At 39.4% G+C, this 22,917-nt stretch overlaps 4 protein-coding genes across 4 annotated transcripts; 2 read left to right on the top strand and 2 right to left on the bottom strand.

Annotated features, from left to right (window-relative positions):
• Positions 1-623: 623 nt before the first annotated feature.
• BDB00DRAFT_882453 (Rb C-terminal peptide bound To the catalytic subunit of Pp1) lies at positions 624-2,262 on the top strand (the record flags this gene model as incomplete). The annotated part of the gene is made up of 7 exons (XM_053128150.1): positions 624-678; positions 829-960; positions 1,087-1,245; positions 1,319-1,390; positions 1,480-1,656; positions 1,793-2,079; positions 2,155-2,262. The coding sequence occupies 7 exons, from the start codon at positions 624-626 to the stop codon at positions 2,260-2,262; spliced, it is 990 nt and encodes a 329-aa protein (XP_052981595.1).
• An 11,795-nt stretch (positions 2,263-14,057) lies between these two features.
• On the bottom strand, positions 14,058-16,761 carry BDB00DRAFT_870478 (acyl-CoA dehydrogenase/oxidase C-terminal; the record flags this gene model as incomplete). Its single annotated transcript, XM_053126708.1, has 8 exons — positions 14,058-14,819; positions 14,899-15,314; positions 15,419-15,479; positions 15,558-15,737; positions 15,835-16,038; positions 16,113-16,235; positions 16,333-16,396; positions 16,481-16,761. 8 exons carry the CDS (start codon positions 16,759-16,761, stop codon positions 14,058-14,060), a joined length of 2,091 nt encoding a protein of 696 aa, XP_052981594.1.
• Positions 16,762-18,074: 1,313 nt separating this feature from the next.
• On the top strand, positions 18,075-19,970 carry BDB00DRAFT_786409 (uncharacterized protein; the record flags this gene model as incomplete). The annotated part of the gene is made up of 8 exons (XM_053120609.1): positions 18,075-18,161; positions 18,239-18,382; positions 18,451-18,625; positions 18,802-18,860; positions 18,945-19,134; positions 19,208-19,300; positions 19,395-19,702; positions 19,791-19,970. 8 exons carry the CDS (start codon positions 18,075-18,077, stop codon positions 19,968-19,970), a joined length of 1,236 nt encoding a protein of 411 aa, XP_052981593.1.
• A 1,591-nt stretch (positions 19,971-21,561) lies between these two features.
• Positions 21,562-22,020, bottom strand: BDB00DRAFT_870476 (uncharacterized protein; the record flags this gene model as incomplete). Its single annotated transcript, XM_053126707.1, has 1 exon — positions 21,562-22,020. The coding sequence occupies one exon, from the start codon at positions 22,018-22,020 to the stop codon at positions 21,562-21,564; it is 459 nt and encodes a 152-aa protein (XP_052981592.1).
• Positions 22,021-22,917: the final 897 nt, after the last annotated feature.

Below are 22,917 nucleotides of genomic sequence, written 5' to 3'. Positions count from 1 at the left end.
TAGATGTGCAGGGATGTTTCTAAATGTTACTCACAGCAGCGTCCATCAAGTAGCATTTACGATTAAGCGTATGTATAATAAGTTCCACACACACGCAGGTACGTATATAAACGGTCTAATCCATGAAGAAACAAATCGGCTTATGCGTTTCTTATAGTGATACTATTTAAATCTTTCAAAGTATTATAGGTTAGAGAAGTGTATTAATAGGCCGCTCCTCTCTCAGGTGACTGCGCAAAAGTATGTGTCTAAAAGGAAAAAAAAAAGACTCAGACCTATTTCTTTGAATCCCGATCTTTTGCTTTTCATCCATCTCTGACCACCTTTTTTTCTCCTTTTGCCATCGCAGCAACGTGCTTATTGTATGTACACATCGATCTATTTTATTAGTTTCTGGGTGGAGGGATAAAAGGACTTAAGAAATGAAAAGGGATGGGCTGACTTGATCAGCGATTTTTCCAACTTACAAAGCAGATATCGTGGGGGTTATGTTGAGTTGATCGGAGTAGTGCTCGAAAAAAAAAAAGAAAGGAAAAGATGGATCAAGAGAGAGAAAAAAATATGATAACAGGACCAACTCTATTTATTTACGCAAATTGTATTCTTTATTTTATATCCTAGAAATGGCAGATATTGAAAACATCAACGTAGACTCGATCATCGAGCGACTTCTCGAAGGTATTAAAAAAACAAGGAGAGAAATTTCATACCAGTTTTTTTCTCTAAAGAAAAATCAGAAAACTAGCTCCTCCTCTTTGCATTTTCTCTTCTTTCCGTTAAATGCCATCCAGTAACACGAATTATTAAAACGCATTCTTCCATTCTTAGTGCGAGGCAGCAGACCTGGTAAGCAGGTCCAATTGAGCGAAAACGAAATCAAATTTCTTTGCAGCCGAGCTCGCGAGATCTTCATGTCGCAACCTATCCTTTTGGACTTGGAAGCACCCATTAAAATTTGCGGTGAGTAGAGGGTTTCTCGATATTTGGTGTGAGAAAGCATGGAATAAAGGGTTTAATTAATCGTTTATGTGAGTTTGAGTGTCAGTCGGATAGGTTCTCACATTACTTTTCTAATAATCTCATTAGGTGATATCCATGGTCAATACTACGATCTGCTAAGACTCTTTGAATATGGTGGATTCCCACCCGAGTCAAACTATCTATTCATGGGAGATTATGTGGACCGAGGGAAGCAATCACTCGAGACCATTTGTCTGTTGTTGGCTTACAAGATCAAATACCCAGGTAAATAATTGGTAATCGAAAAGCGGGTATTTTTTCAAGGTAAGAAGTTCCGTGCTAACTCCATGATGTTAAGAAAATTTCATGATCTTGAGAGGCAACCACGAATGCGCAAGCATTAACAGAATCTATGGTTTCTATGACGAATGTAAGAAACGAGAGGGCTGGATCAAATTGAACAAGTTGGATGGTTCTGAAAAGAAGATGAGTTTTTAATTGTTACTTCGAATTTCTTAGGCAAGCGACGATACAACATCAAGCTGTGGAAGACATTTACCGATTGCTTCAATTGCTTACCGATCGCTGCCATCATTGACGAAAAGATCTTTTGTATGCACGGTGGTCTTTCGCCCGATTTGCAAAGCATGGAACAGATTCGTCGTGTGATGCGGCCGACCGATGTCCCCGACACAGGTAAAAAAAGTCGAAAGGATATTTGCGCGAACGAATAGAAAGAGGATGAAGGAAGGAGGCGTATCGAGGGAAAAAAAACGAGGAGTAATAGGGTAAGAAGTACTGATCAGGGTTTCTGTGCATGATAAATAATTAGGTCTGCTGTGCGACTTATTGTGGTCGGATCCTGATAAAGATATTAACGGATGGAGTGAAAACGATCGTGGTGTCAGCTTTACATTTGGCTCGGATATTGTTTCAAAGTTCTTACAAAAGCATGATTTGGACTTAATTTGTCGTGCTCACCAGGTGGTTGAGGATGGCTATGAGTTCTTTGCAAAGAGACAATTGGTCACGCTGTTCTCAGCACCTAACTATTGCGGTGAATTCGATAACGCCGGTGCAATGATGAGCGTCGATGAAACGTTGATGTGCTCGTTCCAGGTATGAATTCTCACATATTCAAACTGAAGCAGAAAGGGGCGGTCAGGCTGATATGGATGGCATACACTTTTGTAGATCTTGAAGCCTGCAGAGAAAAAGGCCAAGTACGCATATGCTGGAGGTGCAGCAGGTGGCGGTGGACGGCCAAATGCCCAAAGAGGAAAGAAGAAGAACACGCCATGATAAACTCGAAAAAAAGAACGCATCAACTCACTCACCACAAGTCAAGCGGAGGAAGGATCAGAGGAAGAACTAATTAGTAACTTATACATAATCAAGCAACCACGTCAACACAAATATTTTCCAGTTCTTTCACATCCTAAAACGAAAAACAAAAAACTCGACATTCGAAAGTATTTATACAACCATTGTTTATATTAACTGTAAACAACGTTTATGTTGATGTTGGTGCTAATACTATTACTCGGAAATGCTTAGCGTGCTCTGACTGATTATCTATCTCCGACATGATCCTAGGTTGCTATGACGATTCTTCTCCACTTACAACTGGCATAGTTTGAATCATGCTTGTAGAGTATGCATATGGTACTCTAAGTGAACCTCGATTCATTTACTTGTGTTTCTATCTTTAAAATGATGATCTTTCTATCTCTACTTTCAAGATAATGCTGCAATGTTTTCAAACCTTTAAATCAAAAGTCTGATGTCGTTATGGCTGTTGGCATCACGAGAAGGTTGCTGTCCCATGTCCACACCTTTAACATACGTTTATATCATATTGAAAGCCTATCATTGTCCAGGACTGACGTTATCGCGGTTGGATTACAGCTATACTGATTAAGTTGGCGCATGTATGCGAAGCAATCTTTTGTCGCTTGAGACAGGTGAACAACGTCATCGGTGATACGCTAATATTTTAAAATGATGTTTCTGAGCTAAGCGGTCTAATCATAGGATCGTAGGATCTGCACGCTAAGGGAAACAGAAGTATGATGGATCATGCCGCGCTGATATGTACAGGTCAGCGAATGGAAAAAATCGCTATGGAAATATATGTCCCAGAAAACATTTATTGCGGATGTAGAGGATTCGCCTTGTTTTTTACTCAGGACGTCAAGAGCGGAAAGCAATGACAGAAAAGGTTAAGATGATGGAGAGCCTGTCATATCATATCACTTGATTACTGGGAGTTTATAAGTAACAGCACATTGGATAAAGTCCACATCCACGACATTTTGAGTTCCAGCAATCATAGATGGCACATTGCGAGGGACCGCCGGCATCAAAAGACCAAGAACACACCAGATGTTGTTCAGTCCTTGGCTTTAGCACCTTCAATTTTAAAGAAATGGATGTATAAAAGAGAAGGAGAGAACTCGGATCAATCTTTGCTTGGAGCTCATACCTGAAGGATACTCTATAATTAAATTCTCAATACCAGCTGATGGTTACTGACTCTCAGTGTTGATAAAGGCTATTAAATACAGTAGCCAAAACCGTTGTTTGTATTGCTCTCCTCCTCCTTGTCGGCAGGAACATCGGGACTACAATTATGCTTTCTTGTGGAAGAATACACTGTTGGTCATTGTAGAGATCTCCACCGTCACTCTCATTAGCACGCTGGCGGTACTCGGTTCCACTGCCCAAAGCTACTGATTCATTCATTTTCGTTCCGCTTTCTTGCAGGAACGAAAATAGAATGCATCTTATCGTAATGTTGGCCTCTCAATTACAAGGCGTTCAAGGTGTCTTTAAATCCTATCTATTCCATCGATCGAGCCCAGAATTCTCCTAATATTTAACTTGTCGTGTATTGGTATTATTCTTTCTGTGCAAAATGGATTATATTAGCAGCTGTAGTACTATACCTGTGCGCTGATTTTCGATGGTGGTTATACTTGAAAAAGGTCCGTGATCGCCTTATTCATCCGCATGTTCTTTGATTGCTGTTCGACAACCGTCGTCATGCTTATGTCTTTCTTTTTTTGGAGTGCTGAGCTATAAGTTGCTGCTGTCAATGATCAGATTAATACGGCGGCCGTACTTGTTGACGGTTTTCTTCGTGCTTGTAATCGCGTATTTTATTTTAATGCAATTAGCTGTGGTGCGTGGCAAATGTGTTTAACGATTTTAAGTAACACATTAGTTTAAAATCGCTGCTCAAATAAAACATGAGCACTATCATATCAATGATAGCTTGCTCACTTACTCTTAAAATTCCAACAGGCAAAATTTCAGGAACCTGAGCAAATTTCCTGTGTTGGCTTCGCAATTGGGAGGGAACCAAAATTAGTTTGTTTTGCTGATGATTTCAAAGTCATCCTTACTGTCATATTCTCTTAAAATTAAAAAGCATGCTTTTACCACCTTAATTCGTATACCTCTTATTACCTTTATGATGGCATCAAACAGGCCTGTGCCTTGTTCTGACATACTAACCAACAGATTTACTGTGCACAGTCTGAGACTGACCACCACAGCTGCTGCTCGTTGAGGTAATTAGAAAGTTGTTTGGCTGATTATCGAATGAGGCAGTAAACTATTCTGGATAGCGCAAGCCTGCAATTATAGATATAGTACATACCTGTATCTCTTTTCTCTTCTATAGTATATCGATTGCACATACGTACTTTAAAGCCTTTCATCGATGACTTTTGCCGAGACCACTACTTTTGATCAGCCATTCCGCTGCCATCACGTCCAAGTGCTCGCTCGGTATGCTTAGTTGATATGAGTTACTTGATTCCGGGAAGTTTTTACCTGCTTAACTGACATTTTCTTCCTATGTCCAGCTGTAGTTCACGTGTTCATAGGTTGCTTGTTAGTATTATTTAACATTTTTACGACATTAGCGATGCGTACAGCAGTAGTGGCAGCTTAAAATACGTAGTCGTCGTCTCGCATTCGTTTTGCGTCTACAAGTGGAATACAATATTAACTGTAAATCGAATTAGACTTTCGCTATTGTACGATAGTCCTTCGATGACTGAATTGCTCTATACCTTCAACCTCATAACTGGTGACAGCGGCGTCAGCGGCGTCTTGCTGAGGAGCAGATCTGAGTCTCTTAAGATTATGGGAAGTTTGACTATAGGAACCTCACGCAACGTTGCCTAGTTCTTAGAGACCTTGGTATCCCGCACCAATATTCGAATCAGAATAGATATTTGTCGAGAAATAGTGTACTTCATCTCTGCTTAAAACGCAGTAATGTACTTTCTCAAACATACGATGGGCTGTGTGGTGAACCACATTAATACACTGCTTAAGATATCAACAATAAGATATTCGGTTAAACATTATAGCACACACGTATGAACACTACGGCATTCCGGCTAAACACTATTGAATAAAGTCTCTTACTCAGATGATCCACCTTACGTGAACAGGACAATGAACCTATCAACAGGTACCTCGGCCATTACATCAGCTAACGCCGGTTTCAAAGATGTGCCCGATTAACATAGCGACTTCAATAGAAGTTCTGATACGTCCTTGATCCATCCTCTATCACATAGTTTATCCATCAGTCGGATGAATTGATATCGCCGTCTTAATAGCTAGAATTTAAAAGAGCTTTATCTTTTGTTGGAATAAAACATCATCTCAAAGATACTTGATCTTGTCCCTTATTATCTTTATTGAAGCTCTATCATCACAGGCTGCAACACGCTCTCAATGATTGTTCGTTCGCACGGGACCGGCGAGGCAGTCATCTTGAATAGCAATAGCTGGGTACGGCAAGTGCGTTGATTAGTCTTTTTCTACCTGAGCGATATTCCATTCGCATCGATGATTTTTTCCCTAAGCTGTGCAAGAGTGCGAATGTGTACATTTTACCCAAAGTTTATCAGAGTACTATTTTTTGTCTTTCTACAACATATAGCATCGACGAGTAGATAATAGGCTCAAGCTTGCAATGGTCTGTTCTTTGTTGGCCCTCTATGAGCTTGCATACTTTTTCGCCAATCGTATTCAGGACACTACTTGCACTATTCCTGATTATTCTACTTACAACTAGCCCGTGATACCAAGTTGCTTGGCTGTCAGCTTGAATGTGCTGATTCAGCAGGACGCAGGACCACTCAAAACCTTGTAGACAATGGTCTAAGAGACTGGCAGATGCTTGTTCTATCTTATGAATTCAGCAAAATCCTAAAGTGGGGATTGCTTCAAATAACCATTCAGAGTTTTGAGGGAAGGTAGCTTCGACTACAGTAAATAGGCCGATACTGAACGCAGTGCCCGCAAAGCTAACAAGCCATTAAGACCTTGTTACAAATTTCGAGGATCATGCAAAATATTTTCTTCATCGAGATTGTTGTTTGAAGCATTTACTGACAATGGAAACTTTGTTCTGATTGTTTTGAGGGACTCAATACGTATCTGACAGCCTGGTAGCGTATGTTGTGCACCTGATGTCGGGTAGTCAGTAAAAATGATTTCTGTCTCAGTTGACGTTTCAACGAAAAGCCACGTATTGACTGACGGCTGCTGTGCATTCTTCAGAGTGACTTGATGGTTTTTCTCTTGTAGTTTTCTATGTAAAAGTAAAGTATAACAGACTACGTAGTAGAGCATGAGAGTCGCTTGATAGAGATTACTGACACACTGCAATTATATTATAATAATAACAAATTATAATATAATGAAAAAGCGGAAGCTACTTTACCATTCTGAATGATAGCATTAGTAAACTAATTCCATATTACTGTAGTTGTGCAAGTGAGAAACAATCAAATGTTATATGAGGGAGCATCTTTTTCCGTGCTAAGATACAGACATGAACTTTCTGACGAATACCGTGTTTCTTGACAAAGTCTGCGTTTGAAACGCTCTAGGGGTTGGTCTCAAAAAGGAACCCGTGCCATTGCTATGATACCAGGCGTACAATATTCTGGGTGCTATCTCCACCTCAGGTTCGATCACAGTTGGTATAAGGAAACCAAGACCTACTAAGAAGATGGCGGTATATAAGTTCAGGAGCTGTAACAGGTCATTACATTAGTTTTTTAAAAATAGCTCTAGATGAAATGAATAGACATCCACATATGAAAGGTCACTAATATACGGTAGTCATGGATAATGCACCCATTCACAAACATGAAAACAGAAAGAAGTATATTGAGTATAGAGGATATAAATGTAGTGTGTATCTTCCTACTTTTTCTCCTGAGCTGAACCCCTAAACCTAATTGAGCACTTTTGGGCAGTTGTAAAAGAGTAAGGTTATGTGTTATCAGTTTCTGCATGAAGACACTTTATCAAAGAGAATTATGGAAGCCTGTAAGAGTTCGTTTTGTCTATCAATAATGCTGCGATGATAATCAGCGAAACTTTTTTTTCTGACAGGGACATATCTTTTCTGACAGGGACATATCTTTTATGACAGGTAACATATCTTTTTATCATGAAATGAGACATTCATAAAAAAGGATACTGTATATCTTTTTTTTATTTATTTGTCTTTTATTACTTTGATCGCTGCACTAGAGTGGAACAACAGTTGAACTTTTCAACTTCAGGGGTGTTTAGAAGTTGGTGTCAGGAAAGAATCTCAATGTTACTGTTGTGATTAATTGCAATTTCATGGATTTCAGGGTATGTTGTGAGAAAAGTGATGATGTCTTCAGGGTATGTCAACAGGCCAATATAGTCTATTATACCAAGCTGTACTTCTTGTTGCAAGTAATACAGTTAGTTAGTGAGGTTGGTGATGTCTCTTTGGCAGCCTTTAAGTGATGGTACTATGCTTAGGTTAATCAATATCGTCCTTTAAAATAAAGATCTTCTTATATGCCAATCTTCTATGTTTTTTCTGATTAAAAATATCATGGAACAGCTTTTGAAAAATATTTTGTTGATGAAGTACTAGGTGATACAAAAAAAAATTATGAAAACTATTGTTAAAGAAAAAATAGAGGAAATAAAAACAAATAATTTTGGGTATCAGAATACCTCATCAACTGTTTGCACATATATTCATAAAAGAGGAAAGAAAGCAGGATATATGTGTCACTGTAAAACCAGAACTAATCTTTCAGATCATAAACCTGATTAACTTTGCTATACTCATTTTGATAAACATGTGTCTGTGAAAAGAATTTAAAAAATTTAAAAAGAAAAATGGGGTGTGATTCTTAATCTTAAGATTTTAACAATTCTTAAAAAAATTTATTTTTCTAAGTTATATTATAAATCTTATGTTTAAGAATGTTTCTTAAGCCCGCAGAATGGTAATGAGCATCCCCTCCTCTAGCAAGGAGGTATTGACGCAGCTTAGTTCAATAAAAAATCAACGAAGTTAGGTTTTTTATTAGAACGCTTGACAGTATAAAGAATAATAAATAAATTAGTGGTTTACCACATAATTTATTATTATGAATTAATACTCAATAATAAAATTGAAAAAATAATAAAAAGAAGAAAAGAAAAGATTAGAATATATTTAGGGAGTCCATCAATCTTATCATTTTAAAATATTCTTCTATAAACAGGTTTAAACAATGTTTTTATGCTGTTAATGATTTTTAAATAGGTAGATTATGCTTTTTTTATGTAAAAAATTGTAAAAATAATTGTTATTATCTTCTTCCTCTATTATATTTCAGGATGTAATAAACTATTATAGTAAAAACATTGTTATTTTTATTTCATATTATTTATATATATTTAAAAAATTACAAAATGAAATATGAAATATTTGAATTTAATATTAACTTCTAAAATCAAATTAGTACAAAATAATGAAAAAAAACAAAATTAATATTTATGAATAAAATCATATTTTCTATTATATTATAATATTTTTATGTTATTTCTATTTTAAATTTTACTTATATTCTTAATTTGTTATAATATCTATATTAATGTAATGTTTATTTTTAGTTCATTATAATAAAATGAAAATATAATGTAAAATATAATGTTATTTTTATAAAATATAGAGTATAAGAAATCTATTAAAACTTTTATTATTAATTTAAAGCCATTAATTATTATTGAATGTTAATAAATTATGATTTATTCTATATTATAATATATTTATTAGAAATAAATATTTATAAGTTCTTGAAATTATTTATAATATCTACATTTTATTTTAAAATTATATAAAAATTAAGTAAATAAGAAAAAGGGTATTTTTAATATTTGGAGAAGTAATTATTACCAAGAAAATTTGTAACACAACTTTAATTATTTCTAAAAATAATATTTAAATATAAAATAAATATATATCCTTTCTACATTGACAAAAACAATGATATTATATTTAAAAAGATATAATTTATATTATTAGTAAACATTCAATTTAGATATCAAAACATATTTACTTTAAAAAAACAATTATACTTTTTTGAACATCAAGGTATTGCACATCCACCAGCATGAACTTACTTACATTTCTTAGCATTTCAGCCGAAAATGTAATTTGTCAACCATTAGCTGCAGTAAGTGGGACCGAGACACATCACTTTCCTTGGTTTTTGACTTGCGCGTATAGCCAATGCCAATAACATTGGGATTTTCTTCGACATGTTTCCAGTACGACGATATAGAATTGTTCGTTTCTATCAGGTGTTGGCGCATTTCCTTTTGCAGTATCTAAAGATGTCATCTGTAGCTCGTTTTTCCTTTCTCCACATGCTTTTTGACAGGTCCCTATATTTTCAACTGCCTGACCCAATATTGGAGTTGTGATTCATTACAGTATTGGGGCAGGTTTGGGAAAATATTTGTCATCATTTTGTACTGCATTACCGCTGTACAAATTCATAATCAAAAAAAATGTTAGGGTTAATATGATTACAGCTTATATATTCTATATTTAGTAGTTGTTTTATATTTTTTTTAAACTACAGTTGACCCCCTTTAATATCAACCCTCAAGTACACCTGAAAGTGTTGACGCTAACGGGGGTTGACGTTAAAGGGGGTGGCACAAAGTTTAACCGTATAATAAAAATATTAAACCAGCGCACCCTGACACAATGTATGTATGCAACAGAGTCGTTCCTAACAATGTATTTTCAACCAACAACGAAATAACCTCTTTTGATTGGATATGTTTGACCTCAATAAGAAGTCAACCCTGGCCAAGGTGTTGACATTGACCTTATGTAAAAGTTGAAATTTATCTCTGCTAAAATGTGAGGTTCTCAGAAAAAGGTTGACCATATTGGGGGTTGACATTAAAGGGGTTGACATTAAAGGGGGTCCACTGTAATCCTCAAATATTTACATTATTTATTCATGAAGTACTTAACTATATTTTAACTCTTTTTATTTATTTATCAAACTTCATTTTTTAATATTTCTATTTAAATCTTCAATTTTATTAGTAAAATATCTATCTTTTCTTATATTAATTTAACTTTTAAAAGAATAAACCTTTTGATAATGATTATTTTCACCATTTCGATTTATTAAAATTTTAAAATATCTATCATTTTGTTTAATTTTATATTCTTTTATATCATACTTTTTATTTTCTTTATTATTAAATATCATTTTATATTATGTTTGAAATTATCATCTACCAAATCCTCCATATCTATTTATTTTATTATTATTTTATTATTCAATTTTTTTAAAATGTATATCTAAATGTATTTTAATATTTATATATTTTAAATATTAAGCTGATAGTTTATAATTGTATCATTAGGGACTAATAATATAAAAACCAGTTTTTTAGGATCTTAAAAACGTTTTCTATACATTATATTCTTTATTTTATTTTCTCCATTGATATTCTCTTAGATGTAATAATAAATCTTTTCTAGTTCGATTTCTAATATCTATACCTCTTGTTAATCCCTTCATGTACCTTCTATACCATTTGTATGAATTCCTATCCTACTATAGGATCCTTAAGTTTTTTTTATGATTTACTATTTTATGTTTATATCCTATATTCTTAAATTATTATAACCTTTCCAATACTCTATGTAAATATGTCCCTTTCTTAACATTATCTTTAATAGTTAACAATAGTATTATCTATATTTTTTTTCAATAGGTATAAAGAGTGTATTTCTATTTTCATTTTCAATTTTATTTTTTAAAATACTTCTCTCTACTCCACCAATCACCCAACAACCTCTAACTTCATATCCTTTATAGATTTTCTTTTTGATATCTTACTTTCATCTATCTCAACAATCTTATTTCTTCCTCTAATCTTATTAATATTTCCTTATCTTTCATATAATTTCTAACTTTTTTTACTTACTATATTTTTATCAATATTTAAACTTATTGTAATAAATGAACAAGAAACGTTTCCTAAAAATAAATATAGTAAATGAAGTTGAATATTCATTGGTAATTTTATATTGTTAAATAGAGTATCTTTGAATAGTAAAACTGCTTTTCTACACTTATAGTTTTGACATATATATAGTTTTTTCTTTTAACAAAAGAAAAGAGTGGGTACTCGAACTTGGAAGACACAATATCATATCGATTTCGATCAATGTGTTTTTATCAATGAAGCAGCTCCAATTTGCATTAGAAGCAAACTTTCGGGCGAACAAGAAGAGGTACTCCTGCTAAGGCAGTAGCCGCTAAAAACCGTCGTGTCAACATAACTATTCTAGGCGCTATTGCTGAAAAAGATGTGGTAAGGCTCTCGTTACGGAAATCACAAGCAGGGGCCGGAGGCTCCGAGAAAAGAAGGCTGGAGAACGGGTGAGCAACGCTTAATTGCCAAAATTGGTTCAAGAGCAGAACATTTTTGCCAATTCTCAGAGACGGTGGTAGATGTGCTTCAAAAGATAAATTTCTATGGGAGGTTTCTTGTTATGGATAATGCTAGATCCCACCATTCTCAATTACAAGTACAACAAACTGTTTACTAAGCGTGGATCCCAGGTGTTGCATCTCCCCCCTTATTCACCATTTTTGAGCCCAATAGAAGAGTTTTAGTCAAAGTGGTGAGCTGGTGTCAAGCGCGAGCCTTTGACCAAGGCCGACTTTCTGACTCCACATACCGTCGCGTCTGCACATCAAGTTACAGCACGGGACTGTAGAGGGTGCATTGAGCATTCTAAATCGTTCTTTTCCCCATGTGTTCTGAAGCAGCACTTGCATTTATCCAGCAAAGATATAAAACTATGATTAAAAGTAAAATAGCAAGCCGCCATGTCTTAATACATAGATCGCCATGATAAAACCGCCATTTTATAATTCATCATGAGCCATGTCAGGCGTCCGCCATGCTAAAAAAAAACTCAGCGCTATTCTACCACTTTTTTTTATAAGGAAAAGACCTGTTCTTCCTTTGTTCCACTTTATGCGCTTCATGTTGACACTTGGTCAAGCTTCGTATCTGGTGTTAGGTTACAAACCTACCATCGAACATCGGGAAAGAGCAAAGAAGCATCTTAAAGAAGCAGGTCTTATAGCCTTCCATTTTCGTGGCCAAGATCCTATACGACCAGCAGCAATTGGGTTGGATGTCCCATGAACGAAATCCATACAAATTTCTGACGTATCCTGCAACACCCACTCTTTCACCAACCGACGCATCACACTACCTGAAATCAGTGAAGACATTGACGGCAACACCAAGAATAGTGACGTTAACTGCGACAATGTAGAACATAACAAGGATGTCGTCAGCTTTGCTGACGACAATGACAAGGCTCCTCGGGGTCAGAAACACACGTTCAACGGTCCTGTTATTCCATACTGCTGATGTACCAATGAATTATCTTATAAACTACAAATTGGTTGTTCCGAGGTAGCCAATCAAATCCATATATCACAAAACCATGACTCTTATATTTATGCATGAATATCCCCTTTACTCCCCTCTCTTTTCTTTCTCACACACATATTACAACCTCCATAAAATGTAAGATATCATAGCTATATTGTATTATCGTATATTCCACAACAATAAACTAACAAGAGCAATAAAGCCTTTTGGTCTATAAAATCAATCACACGTAGACCACTGCAAAGATAGAGTGTTGCACATAATGAAGACTATTGCCACCAATGTCGATCCCGCCATTGAAAGTTTCTTCAATGACGAATTTGTTACGTCGGCAATCTATTACAAAAGGATGACGGATAATTTCCCAAACCTGCCTCGACACTGTAATGAATCGCAACTTCAGTATTGGGTCGGGCAGTCGAAAATAGGGGGACCCGTCAAAAAGCACGCGGAGAAACGACCTACGGGCGACATCTGTGGATACTGCAAAAGGAAATGCGCCAACACCTGATAGAAACGAACGATTCCATGTCGTCGTACTGGAAACACGTCGAAGAAAATCCCAATGTTATTGGCATTGGCTATGCGCGCAAGTCAAAAACCAAAGGAAAAATGTTGTGTCTCGGTCCCACTTACTGCAGCTAATAGTCGACAAGTTGCAATTTTCGGCTGAAATGCCAAGAAGTGTACGTAAGCCCATGCTGTGCAGCGAGCGGTCCAATCCTAAACCGAGACTCGCCATCACTCCCAAACATACTCTCGTCGCTAAAAGGCTGCCAAGGCGACATCACCGATCTCACAAACCGGCTTTACTACTTGCAACAAGAAGTACGGCTTGGTATAATTAATTATGCTGGTGTTAATGGATGATAAAAAAGATTTATGTATTTTATTTCAATATAATAAATCAGGACTTTTATGTTTCTAAACATACCCTAAAGACTTCATCACTTTTCTGACATCGTAGCCCAACATTTGTAAAAATTGCAATTGATTATAGTAGCACAGTTACATCAGGCTTCGCGCACCACATGTCATGTTCCTATGCTTTAGACAAACACTGTTTTAATAACAAAAGATTGATGGTTTTAAATGGAGGTGATTGATCTATCTTTCAGGGAGGGAACGCCCTGTCTATCTAGATTAGTATATGTATAGAATACACAACGGAATAGTTGGAAAAAAAGAGAATTACAAAGCGGAATATACAATGGGGGGAAAAACAGAGAATACGGGAAAGAGGGAGGGGGGTGGGGAAAGTTTAAAGGAGATTGGCGGTATCAAAATTTGTTTTAGAGCTTGGCCACCTGGGAGCTGCCAGACTTCAAACCGTCGTGCACGAGGGGCTTGATGAACTGATCGTAACCCTCCACAACCTGAGTTTGGTTGAGGGGTTCACGCTCGGCAGCAGCTGTGTAAGCCTGGTAAACCTTACCGTCGTAACGGCCGAGAGCAGAGTTGAGGTAGTAATCGGGAAGAGCAAAGGCATCGACCAAGGAAACGGCATTAGGTCGGATTTCCTCCAACAAGGCAATGACCTGCTGCTTCAACAAGACGGTCTGTTCAGTGGAAATGTAGCCAGGGGTGAGGAACTCGGCCAATTCCTGCTCCATGGTGTGCAAGGCAAAGAGCGAGGCCAAGGAACGGAGGGTCTTGAGCAAAGCACGGTTCTCGGGTTTGGCCAAACGCTCATCGTTCTGGAGCGAAACGATAAAGGTACGGACCAACATGAACTGGCAGTGTGCGCGCGAGATACGGTTGATTTCGACGAGCATCGAGTTCCACGAGCGGCCCTGGTTGTCGATCTGTTCGGCAACCTTGGCAATGCCGTAAGCAGCACGGAAACCAAAGGCGGCCAAGATCAATTCGGGGTTGAGCAGGTCAGCGCCCGTGGTGGCAGGGCACTTGGCATTCGGGTTCTGCAGATATTGGATCAAGTAGTTGATAGTGTGGTTGTGCTCGGATGCGGTAGCCTTGCCAGCGACAACGTTGCGGTAAGTCTTCAACAAGTAACGAGCGGTCTGCTGAGTCAAGATGTAGTTATCACCTTCCCACTAATTGTAAGAGATAGGATGAGTTTTAGTTTTTTTTTTTCTTTCCATAAAAGTTCCATCCACAGTAGGTTTTGCTTACGGTAACGTTAGGAAGATAGTCTTGGTAGAACTGGCCCAAACCAGAGAACATACTGTAGCCGTGACCACCGCAAGCTCTGCGCATATCTTCGATGGTGCTGATAGCCATGGTTGTGGTGAGCGACTTTAAGCCAGAAGAGCTGGCGTGCAAGTCAGCAAGAAGACCAAAGTTACCCTTGGCCATTTCAGCTTGGTTCAAGTCGTAAAGACGCATCATGTCACGGCCAGTAAAGTAGCATGCGTAGGCAGTGGCGACAGCAGGCAAAACACGGTATTGCTGCATGGTATAATCCAAGACGGGGGTCTCAATGACCTTGTTATCCCACTTGCGGGGATTGGCAGCATCAACAAACTGTTGACGGACGGCCGAGTAACGGACGGCAACAGTGGCGGCTCGTGCAATAGCCATACGGACACCTTTTAAAGGTTACACATGATAAAGTAAGCAAATATACCTCTTGTGTCCCCACCACAATTTCTCTTCACTATGTACCAGCTATCGGATCCGATAAAAAACATACCCAAAACAATGTTTGCACGAACAAAGACCATCGTTCCGTAGGAGAGCTTGGCATTGGGTGGCTAATGTAGACACAATCGTTAGAAATCTAGCAAGTAATCCTGTCCAGCTATCCCACTTGCATCGATTTGTTACAATACCTTGACATATTCACCGCTGCCGGGCTTCACTTGAGAATACTTGGCCAAGAAGGAAACGTGAGGAATACGGTAATGATCAAACATGATGAAGCCATTGTCGACACTGTTGAAACCAAACTTGGGACCAAGATCACCCACGGTGATGCCAGGCAAAGGACGATGGTCTTCGAGGCTACGGATCTGTTTTTTTTTTTTTTGAAAGAGGTAAATGTCAGCCATCTATGTGTATATGATATACGCTGATAGCCTATAATATTATTAAACTTCATGTGTGTACCTGAACGCAGAAGGGGTGCGGTCCATAATCCTTGCCGTTCAAGATAAGACGGGCCATGACGATAGCGTGGTTGGCAGCCTTACCAAGACCACCGATCCACCACTTGGAGGAGGTCAAGGTAGGCGAGTGGATCTCGAATTCATTCGTCTCGTTGATGTAAGTAGCGGTCGTCTCCAAACCCTGGACGTTGGAACCGTGGCCAATCTAAATAGATAATGACAACACTGCGTAAATATCATTCAATTCTGTGTTTAAAGAATATCGCAACAGAGACTAACCTCAGTTTGAGCATAGCAGCCAATGATGTGATGCTTCAATGCGGGCTCGAGGAAAAGCTTCTTTTGTTCATCGGTGGTCTGGTTCTTCAGGGTGGGGATGAACATGCTGTAGTGAAGGGTGAACTATTGACGTGTGTGTAACAATGCCATTAGCATATCGATCAGACACTTGAAATACGAGTAAAAAATCTACTATTATTTGTTGTTGTTGTATACTTACAGGAGAGGACATATCATACAAGAAATTGGCAATGGAGACATCCTCCTCATCCCAATTGTGTTCTCTGAAAGAAATAAAAAGACACATTAGCATTAATTTGGGTCGTAAAATTGATACACATTCACGTGCATTTGCTGGGCTCATTTACTTTGTGAGTTCGATAAGACGCTTATCCTTCCACAAGGAAGCAGCAATCTTTTCAGGGCGGCTGTGATGGAAGCGGTCTGACTTGTCGAAAGCAGGCTCGTTCTCGAGAATGTCAACGATCTTATCCATCTTGCTCAAGTATTGTTCCGTGTACATGAACTTTGACAGCTCCTTGACGTCAAAAGTGGCCTTTGCACGCTCCGAGGCCAAGAGCAAGTCGCCGTCAGGACCCTTGGGTGGAAGGTTAGGGAACTTGGTGGGAGTGTTGTTGTCGAATGTCATTGTGTGGAGATTGAGGAGGAAAAGAAAAAAGAAAATTGCCCGTTTCGAAAAGAAAAAAAAAAAAGCTGGCAAAAAGCGGGGGAGAAGCTGAGCTTATATAAAAATATAATATCGGATATTCAATGAGCATTTCGCTTTACTAATGCCCTAACGCCTTCCTGACGAACTTCCCAGAGCATTTCTCTGTGTCAGCAACATCACCGTTTTGCAAGTGCACTCCGCCCAAGAAAGAAAAAAAAAAGTGTGGAGAAAAGAAAAAAAAAACGGATCATTTTTATTTTCTTTGCTGTGAATATCCAAGTAAAAGACTCTGTCGAGGGCTGCATCTGATAAAAGATTTAGGGGGGGGAACCAAATGTCAAATACAGCGAGGGATAATCAGTTCTTCCGTTCCCTGGGCAGCGAACTGGAATAATATACACTGACAAATCACGGACTTTTTTGTTACTCCACAACAACAACAACAACAAAGCATATGCTCTTTATGCTCCATCAACATAATCTCTTACCCCGCGCTTTACATGTACATTTATGCTGCTCCTGCTTCTTGCTCCACCATTCTTCTTTTACTCGGCACAGGTAGCGTACAACGCTTCGTCCTACAACACACATAATTGGCTAGTATTTAAAAAAGCTGGTGTCGCTGTTGTGCGCGTCAAATCAGACATGAAACATTGGGTCTGGCAGTGACGTGCGCACTGGGCAATCACATGTCAGCCGAACAGAACGGGCTTCTCTATTGTCACTGCACATTTGTCCAGGAAATGAAAGGCTTGTTGTAACAAAGACATCGTCATCCCTTTTGACTTCACATGCCTTATATATGGGTAAATCAAAAGAATGGTGTCTTCTCTTGCTGCCACCGTTGTCATCTACACGAACTGCACTGCTATTGTCACAGCAATCCCAGTTTGGATCAGCCATATCAAGTTCGCTTACTTACCACATGAATGCCTCCCCTTGATAAGCTTGTGTGCGTTGGAAAAGCATCGTGTTTGTTCTTGTTTGTTGTCATCCCTATTGACACTCCCCTTTGTGACCTGGCGCCCTTGGCATGTTACCACCACACCTCGCTATTTACATGAGACGGTGCTCTTGGACTCTACCAACTCTTCCCTTTGGTTCTTTGTACCCGCCCATTTGAACGTTTCTTTGTGTGCACGGTATACATGACGTGAGCGGAGTCATTAAAACGCTGGTGGGTTGTGTCTAAAATACACGCGTCCCAATTCCTGCTGCAGGTAGCCCACCACCCCCCCCTTTTTTTTTTCTCTCTCTCCACAACATTAAGCAGACGTGTCGAGAAAAAAACAATGCAATCTGTACAGCGATCGCGTGCCTTGATTCGTTCTGCTCCCATTCTCAACACTCGCTTATTAGCACAGAATACGGCACTCAAGGTAAAAAATGTCACTTTATAAGGAAAGAATTTCTTTGAAACTCGAGAAAAAGAAATGCTCAAAACAAAATTGTGTAGTCAGCAGTATGCCATCGTGTCCGGTTTTACAGCGGCTATGGCTATAATAACGACTACGACTCCTATGGTGCACCTACACAGTTTGGAACAGGTTCTGGTTCTGGTTGGGGAGGTGGAGAACGCAAGTCATTACCACGAAACACTGTACGTTCTCTTTCTTTTCTTTTCTTTTTACAATTATGCCCTGAATTTTAGCTTTTCTATTATTTTAGGTTGTCAAATTCGTTCCACAACAAGAAGCATGGATTGTCGAGCGCATGGGTAAATTCCACCGCATGCTCGAACCCGGATTGAATATCTTGGTGCCGATACTTGACCGTATAAAGTACGTCAAGAGTCTCAAAGAAACAGCTATTGAAGTCCCGAGCCAGAGTGCTATTACCCAAGGTAAACTAAAAAAAAAAAAAGCTCAAATCTATCGGATATCTTTTATTTTTCGAGCCGGGAACATAAAACGAGGGCAGGAAGGCACGGTGTATGGGGAAACTGGTAACAAAGGAAAGATATGCCGGGGAAGATCCTAATTTTTTTTTTTTGGTTTCTGTCACAACACACACACAAAGATAACGTCACTCTGGAGCTTGATGGTGTCTTGTATTACCGTATCATGGACCCGTTCAAGGTTATTTTCTTGCATAAAAAAAACTTTCTTATCATGCCCGTTAATAATGGAGCTATTTTCTGACGCTTCAATGATGCAATCTAGGCTTCTTATGGAGTAGAGGATGCCGAATTCGCTATTACACAACTCGCACAAACCACCATGCGCGCAGAGATCGGCCAAATGACATTGGATCGCACGCTGGCAGAACGAGCTCACCTGAACTCAAACATTGTGGACGCAATCAACTCCGCGTCTGAAGACTGGGGAATCCAGTGTCTTCGATATGAGATCCGTAAGTTCCCCCTCCCCCAAGTAAAAAGGCAATCCTATGGGCTATTAAACTATACAAGCTGCTACTTAATTAGGCGATATTCATCCTCCGGCAAAGGTGGTTGAGTCCATGCATCAACAAGTTTCTGCGGAGCGTACCAAGCGTGCACAAATTCTTGAATCCGAAGGTAATGACCGACGAAATGGAGGGGGGACATATTCAGTAGAGTTGGAAACAAAAAAGTTATTGAAGGGGGTTTTTTTTTATATATCGGATACTAGGTGCGCGACAAGCCGCCATCAACGTAGCAGAGGGTCGTAAGCAAGCTACCATCCTGGCGTCAGAAGCCGAGAAGGCTGAACAAATCAACAAGGCATCCGGTGAAGCCGAGGCGATCTTGCTCCGTGCACAAGCATCTGCAAAGGGTATCGAAAAGGTTGCCGTCGCCATCAGCCGGCACCGTGGTACTGATGCGGTTTCGATGACAGTCGCTGAAAAGTACGTGGATGCCTTTGGAAAGATGGCCAAGGAGGGAACGACCATGATTGTTCCCGCGGCTGCCAATGACGCTGCTTCCATGGTGGCTCAGGTAAAAATCTATTGGGGGATTTTTTTCTATCGATAAACCTTTTGGGCGGATTGTGTAATTTCTCACACCTAGAAAAATCCGTTTTTAGGCTTTATCCATCTATAATACCATTAATAAGCCAAGAGGACGCGACGGAAACTCACCAGGACTCCCATCTTCTGGAACGGAGAACAGTGGAAAATCGATCAAGGATGAAATGACGCAGGATCTGATCGATGCTGCTGAACGTGAATCATCATTCCAAGAGCCTCGTGAACCATCATTATAAAAAAAGTGGATGATGATGATATAGCAGCAGCAGTCGTGATGGTTGTTTTTAGTATTAGACTAGTAGTCGCATTATTCCAAGAGTAATGTGTTTTTTTTTTTGGTTCTGTTGCCCCATTCAAAAAAAAAAAAAGATCCCTTCATACATTATTGACAGAAATAGCCAGTATGATTACGTATCTGGTTGCAGCATAAGCAGCAGAAATTAAATAAAGAGCGATCCCAAGCATGCATCATAAGGTTGTTGTATGATGGGTGGGTGGGGGAGAGGGAGGGGCTGGTTCATCCAATGTGGACTAGCACATATAACTGTTTGCAAGTAAAACGTTCATTATTTTGCAGTACCAAGTGAAAAATTGGTGATGGTGGTGGCTATATCATCTGGAAATGGGCAATTATGCAAGTGTTTTTTCCCTTTTGCCATCTGCAGCTGAAAGAAAGAATTCAAACACGCGAATGAGGTATTTTTCTTCAGGCGTAAACTGCTCATAAGGTAAAAAGAGGGGGGGGGGAGGGAGGGAGGGAGAGGGGAAATCACGAACAAGCTTGCCAAGACCAAACGAAGGGTTTCTGGTATAAAATTATGACCAGCTTTTTTTTTTTTTTTGGTATGATACATGATTTTTGGGGTTGGCATAACGTCGGTCGGTCGGTCGTAATGACTCACTTGTCTTGAACCATTGGGCCACTCACTACTACTACTACTACTACTGGATGTGGTAATAATAACAGCCATTATACTACTACTACTACTACCACTAAAGCTAAAGCGGGTCACAAGATAATAACTTATTGGGGGGGGGGAGAGAGGCCCACAAGCCTCAATAAGCCGACCCGGGCTGAGGGAGCGATCATTTGTGCGATGATGATACATTCTATGTCTTTTTTTTTTTTTTTTTCTCGCCCTCCCACATCGGCCCAATCCGCCATCACAACAAAGTGCTGTCAAAATCAGAAAGGCTCGATCACTCAAGGCGTTAAAGTATCCTGATGTTCCCCCCGGGCAAAAGCCAAAGGGGCCGGCGAGCGCAAAAAAAAAAAAATTCGGACTTGTAAGCCAAAAAAAAAACTATTTTTCGATTGACATAATGCTGCAAACCGGTTAATCCAGGGGCCCGAGCCACTGCTCACATAGATGAAGGAAGCCCCGCCTTCACTACATACTCTCTCTCTCTCTCTCTCCATGCGGTTTTTGCCTTTTTCATACACTATGTGCGAGATGGTAGATGAGCTTTTAGGATAACAGAGAGTTTTCCTTTGGCTCATTTATTAAATGACATTTGTTGTGTGTTTTACATGCATAAATAAGCTTTCATAAAAGAAAAAAAAAAGAATGATGATAATATACAAAATGGGAGATCAAATAGATAGATAAAAGGGTCTGGTATTTTTTGGGGTTCAAGAAGGGGTAGCGGGAAGAAATAGATATGTGTGTGTGATTGTCTTGTAATTGGAAAAACAATGGGCGGCTGTTATTTGGCTGCTGTTGTGGATGGTAGAATAAGAATGAGGGGGGGGGTGTTGGATGATGCTGACAGATGGAAGGTATATAGTAGTATGTTGCAAATGATGTAAGATGAAGGTAAATATTTTCAACAAAGCACTCGGCTGGTTGGAACGATGAACGAAGCACCGGTGCTCCTAGTGTTGTTGTTGTTGTTGTTGTGGATGTGATGAGCGTCTGCAGCGCACAAATTCGACTCGGCATCAGTATCTTCGAGTGCGGGGAAGGAGAAATACATTTCCAAGAAGAGGCTGTTTTTCTTGGATGCTTCGCCTGTCGCATGCGCATCGTAGCCACAGGTGTGATAATTGCTCACTGTGGTTGTCGAGTCGCTGTCGCTGTCGCTGTCGTCGTCGTCGTCGTCGTCGTTGGAGACGGATGGTGATATCAAGAGCATAAGGTTTCGGACAAAGGATGAGAACGAGTGACGGCGTGGGTGTGCTGCATCAGCGCGCGATGATGATGATGATGATGATAATGATGATGTGGTGGTGGTGGTGGTAGTGGTGGTGGTGCTTTCGAGCATCATTGTGGACGTGGCAAGCATGACGGTGTAATGGATGAAGAATGAAAAAAAAAAAAAGAGAGGCGAGCCAAGGGAAACCCAGATCTGGTTTTCTCTTTTATATACAATAAGAAAGGAAAACAAAAGGCATGTGTCGGCATGATGACAAACAGGGGAAACAAAAAAAAATGGCTTGGGGGGGCTGCTGGGGTCCCGATCCTCCTCTCGCCTTGGGGTTTTTTGGCCAAGTGGACACGGCTGTTGGTGCCAGAAAGGCCATCCCGCTAAAATAAATGGGGCTCCCTTGGGGCCTGGACTCACCTGTCGCACCAAAACGTGATATGTGTGTGTGCTCTGAACAACACGCCCTTCCTCAATGCGGACTTTTTTTTTTTTCGTTCTTGGGCCAGGACCTCTCACCGAGACTATCCCGCCTCATAAAAAGTGCCTCACCCTTCCAACCTTTTTGCCCCGCCCTTTTAGAAGAACCGGGGGAGTTCCCACAATACATAAAGACAAAAGGGCTCACATGCCCTTCAAATTATGTGAAAGAAAAAGGATCGAAGGTCACTTTTCCGGTCCCAAACGTAATAATTATCGCACCACATTACTTATAGATGAGGCAAGCTTCTGTAAATTTCCATGAGAGAGAGAGAGAGACACCCACCGTGTCTTGCACTATTACATAAAAAGACGACTTGGTGCGCTTTGATCAAAAGAGTGTGATGTGAAGCTTGGATCATATCACGCGTTGGAAGAATCTTATAGAATATGTCGAGCGCCATTATTGCCTTTGTGTGGTGCCAATGCTGCATGGTTGCCACGGTATTTTTTTTTTTAATGGCTCGTGCACTTGATACTATGCTGCTATTGCTACTACCTATAGAGGATGCGTGTGAAAATGGGCTACTGTCGTGGCTATCTTTTCGTTGCCACGCA

This window comes from Zychaea mexicana, assembly GCF_025766255.1.
Source record: "Zychaea mexicana strain RSA 1403 chromosome Unknown BDB00scaffold_21, whole genome shotgun sequence".
In the NCBI taxonomy this organism is placed as follows: domain Eukaryota; kingdom Fungi; phylum Mucoromycota; class Mucoromycetes; order Mucorales; family Lichtheimiaceae; genus Zychaea; species Zychaea mexicana.
This window is presented reverse-complemented; position numbering and strand designations above follow the sequence as displayed.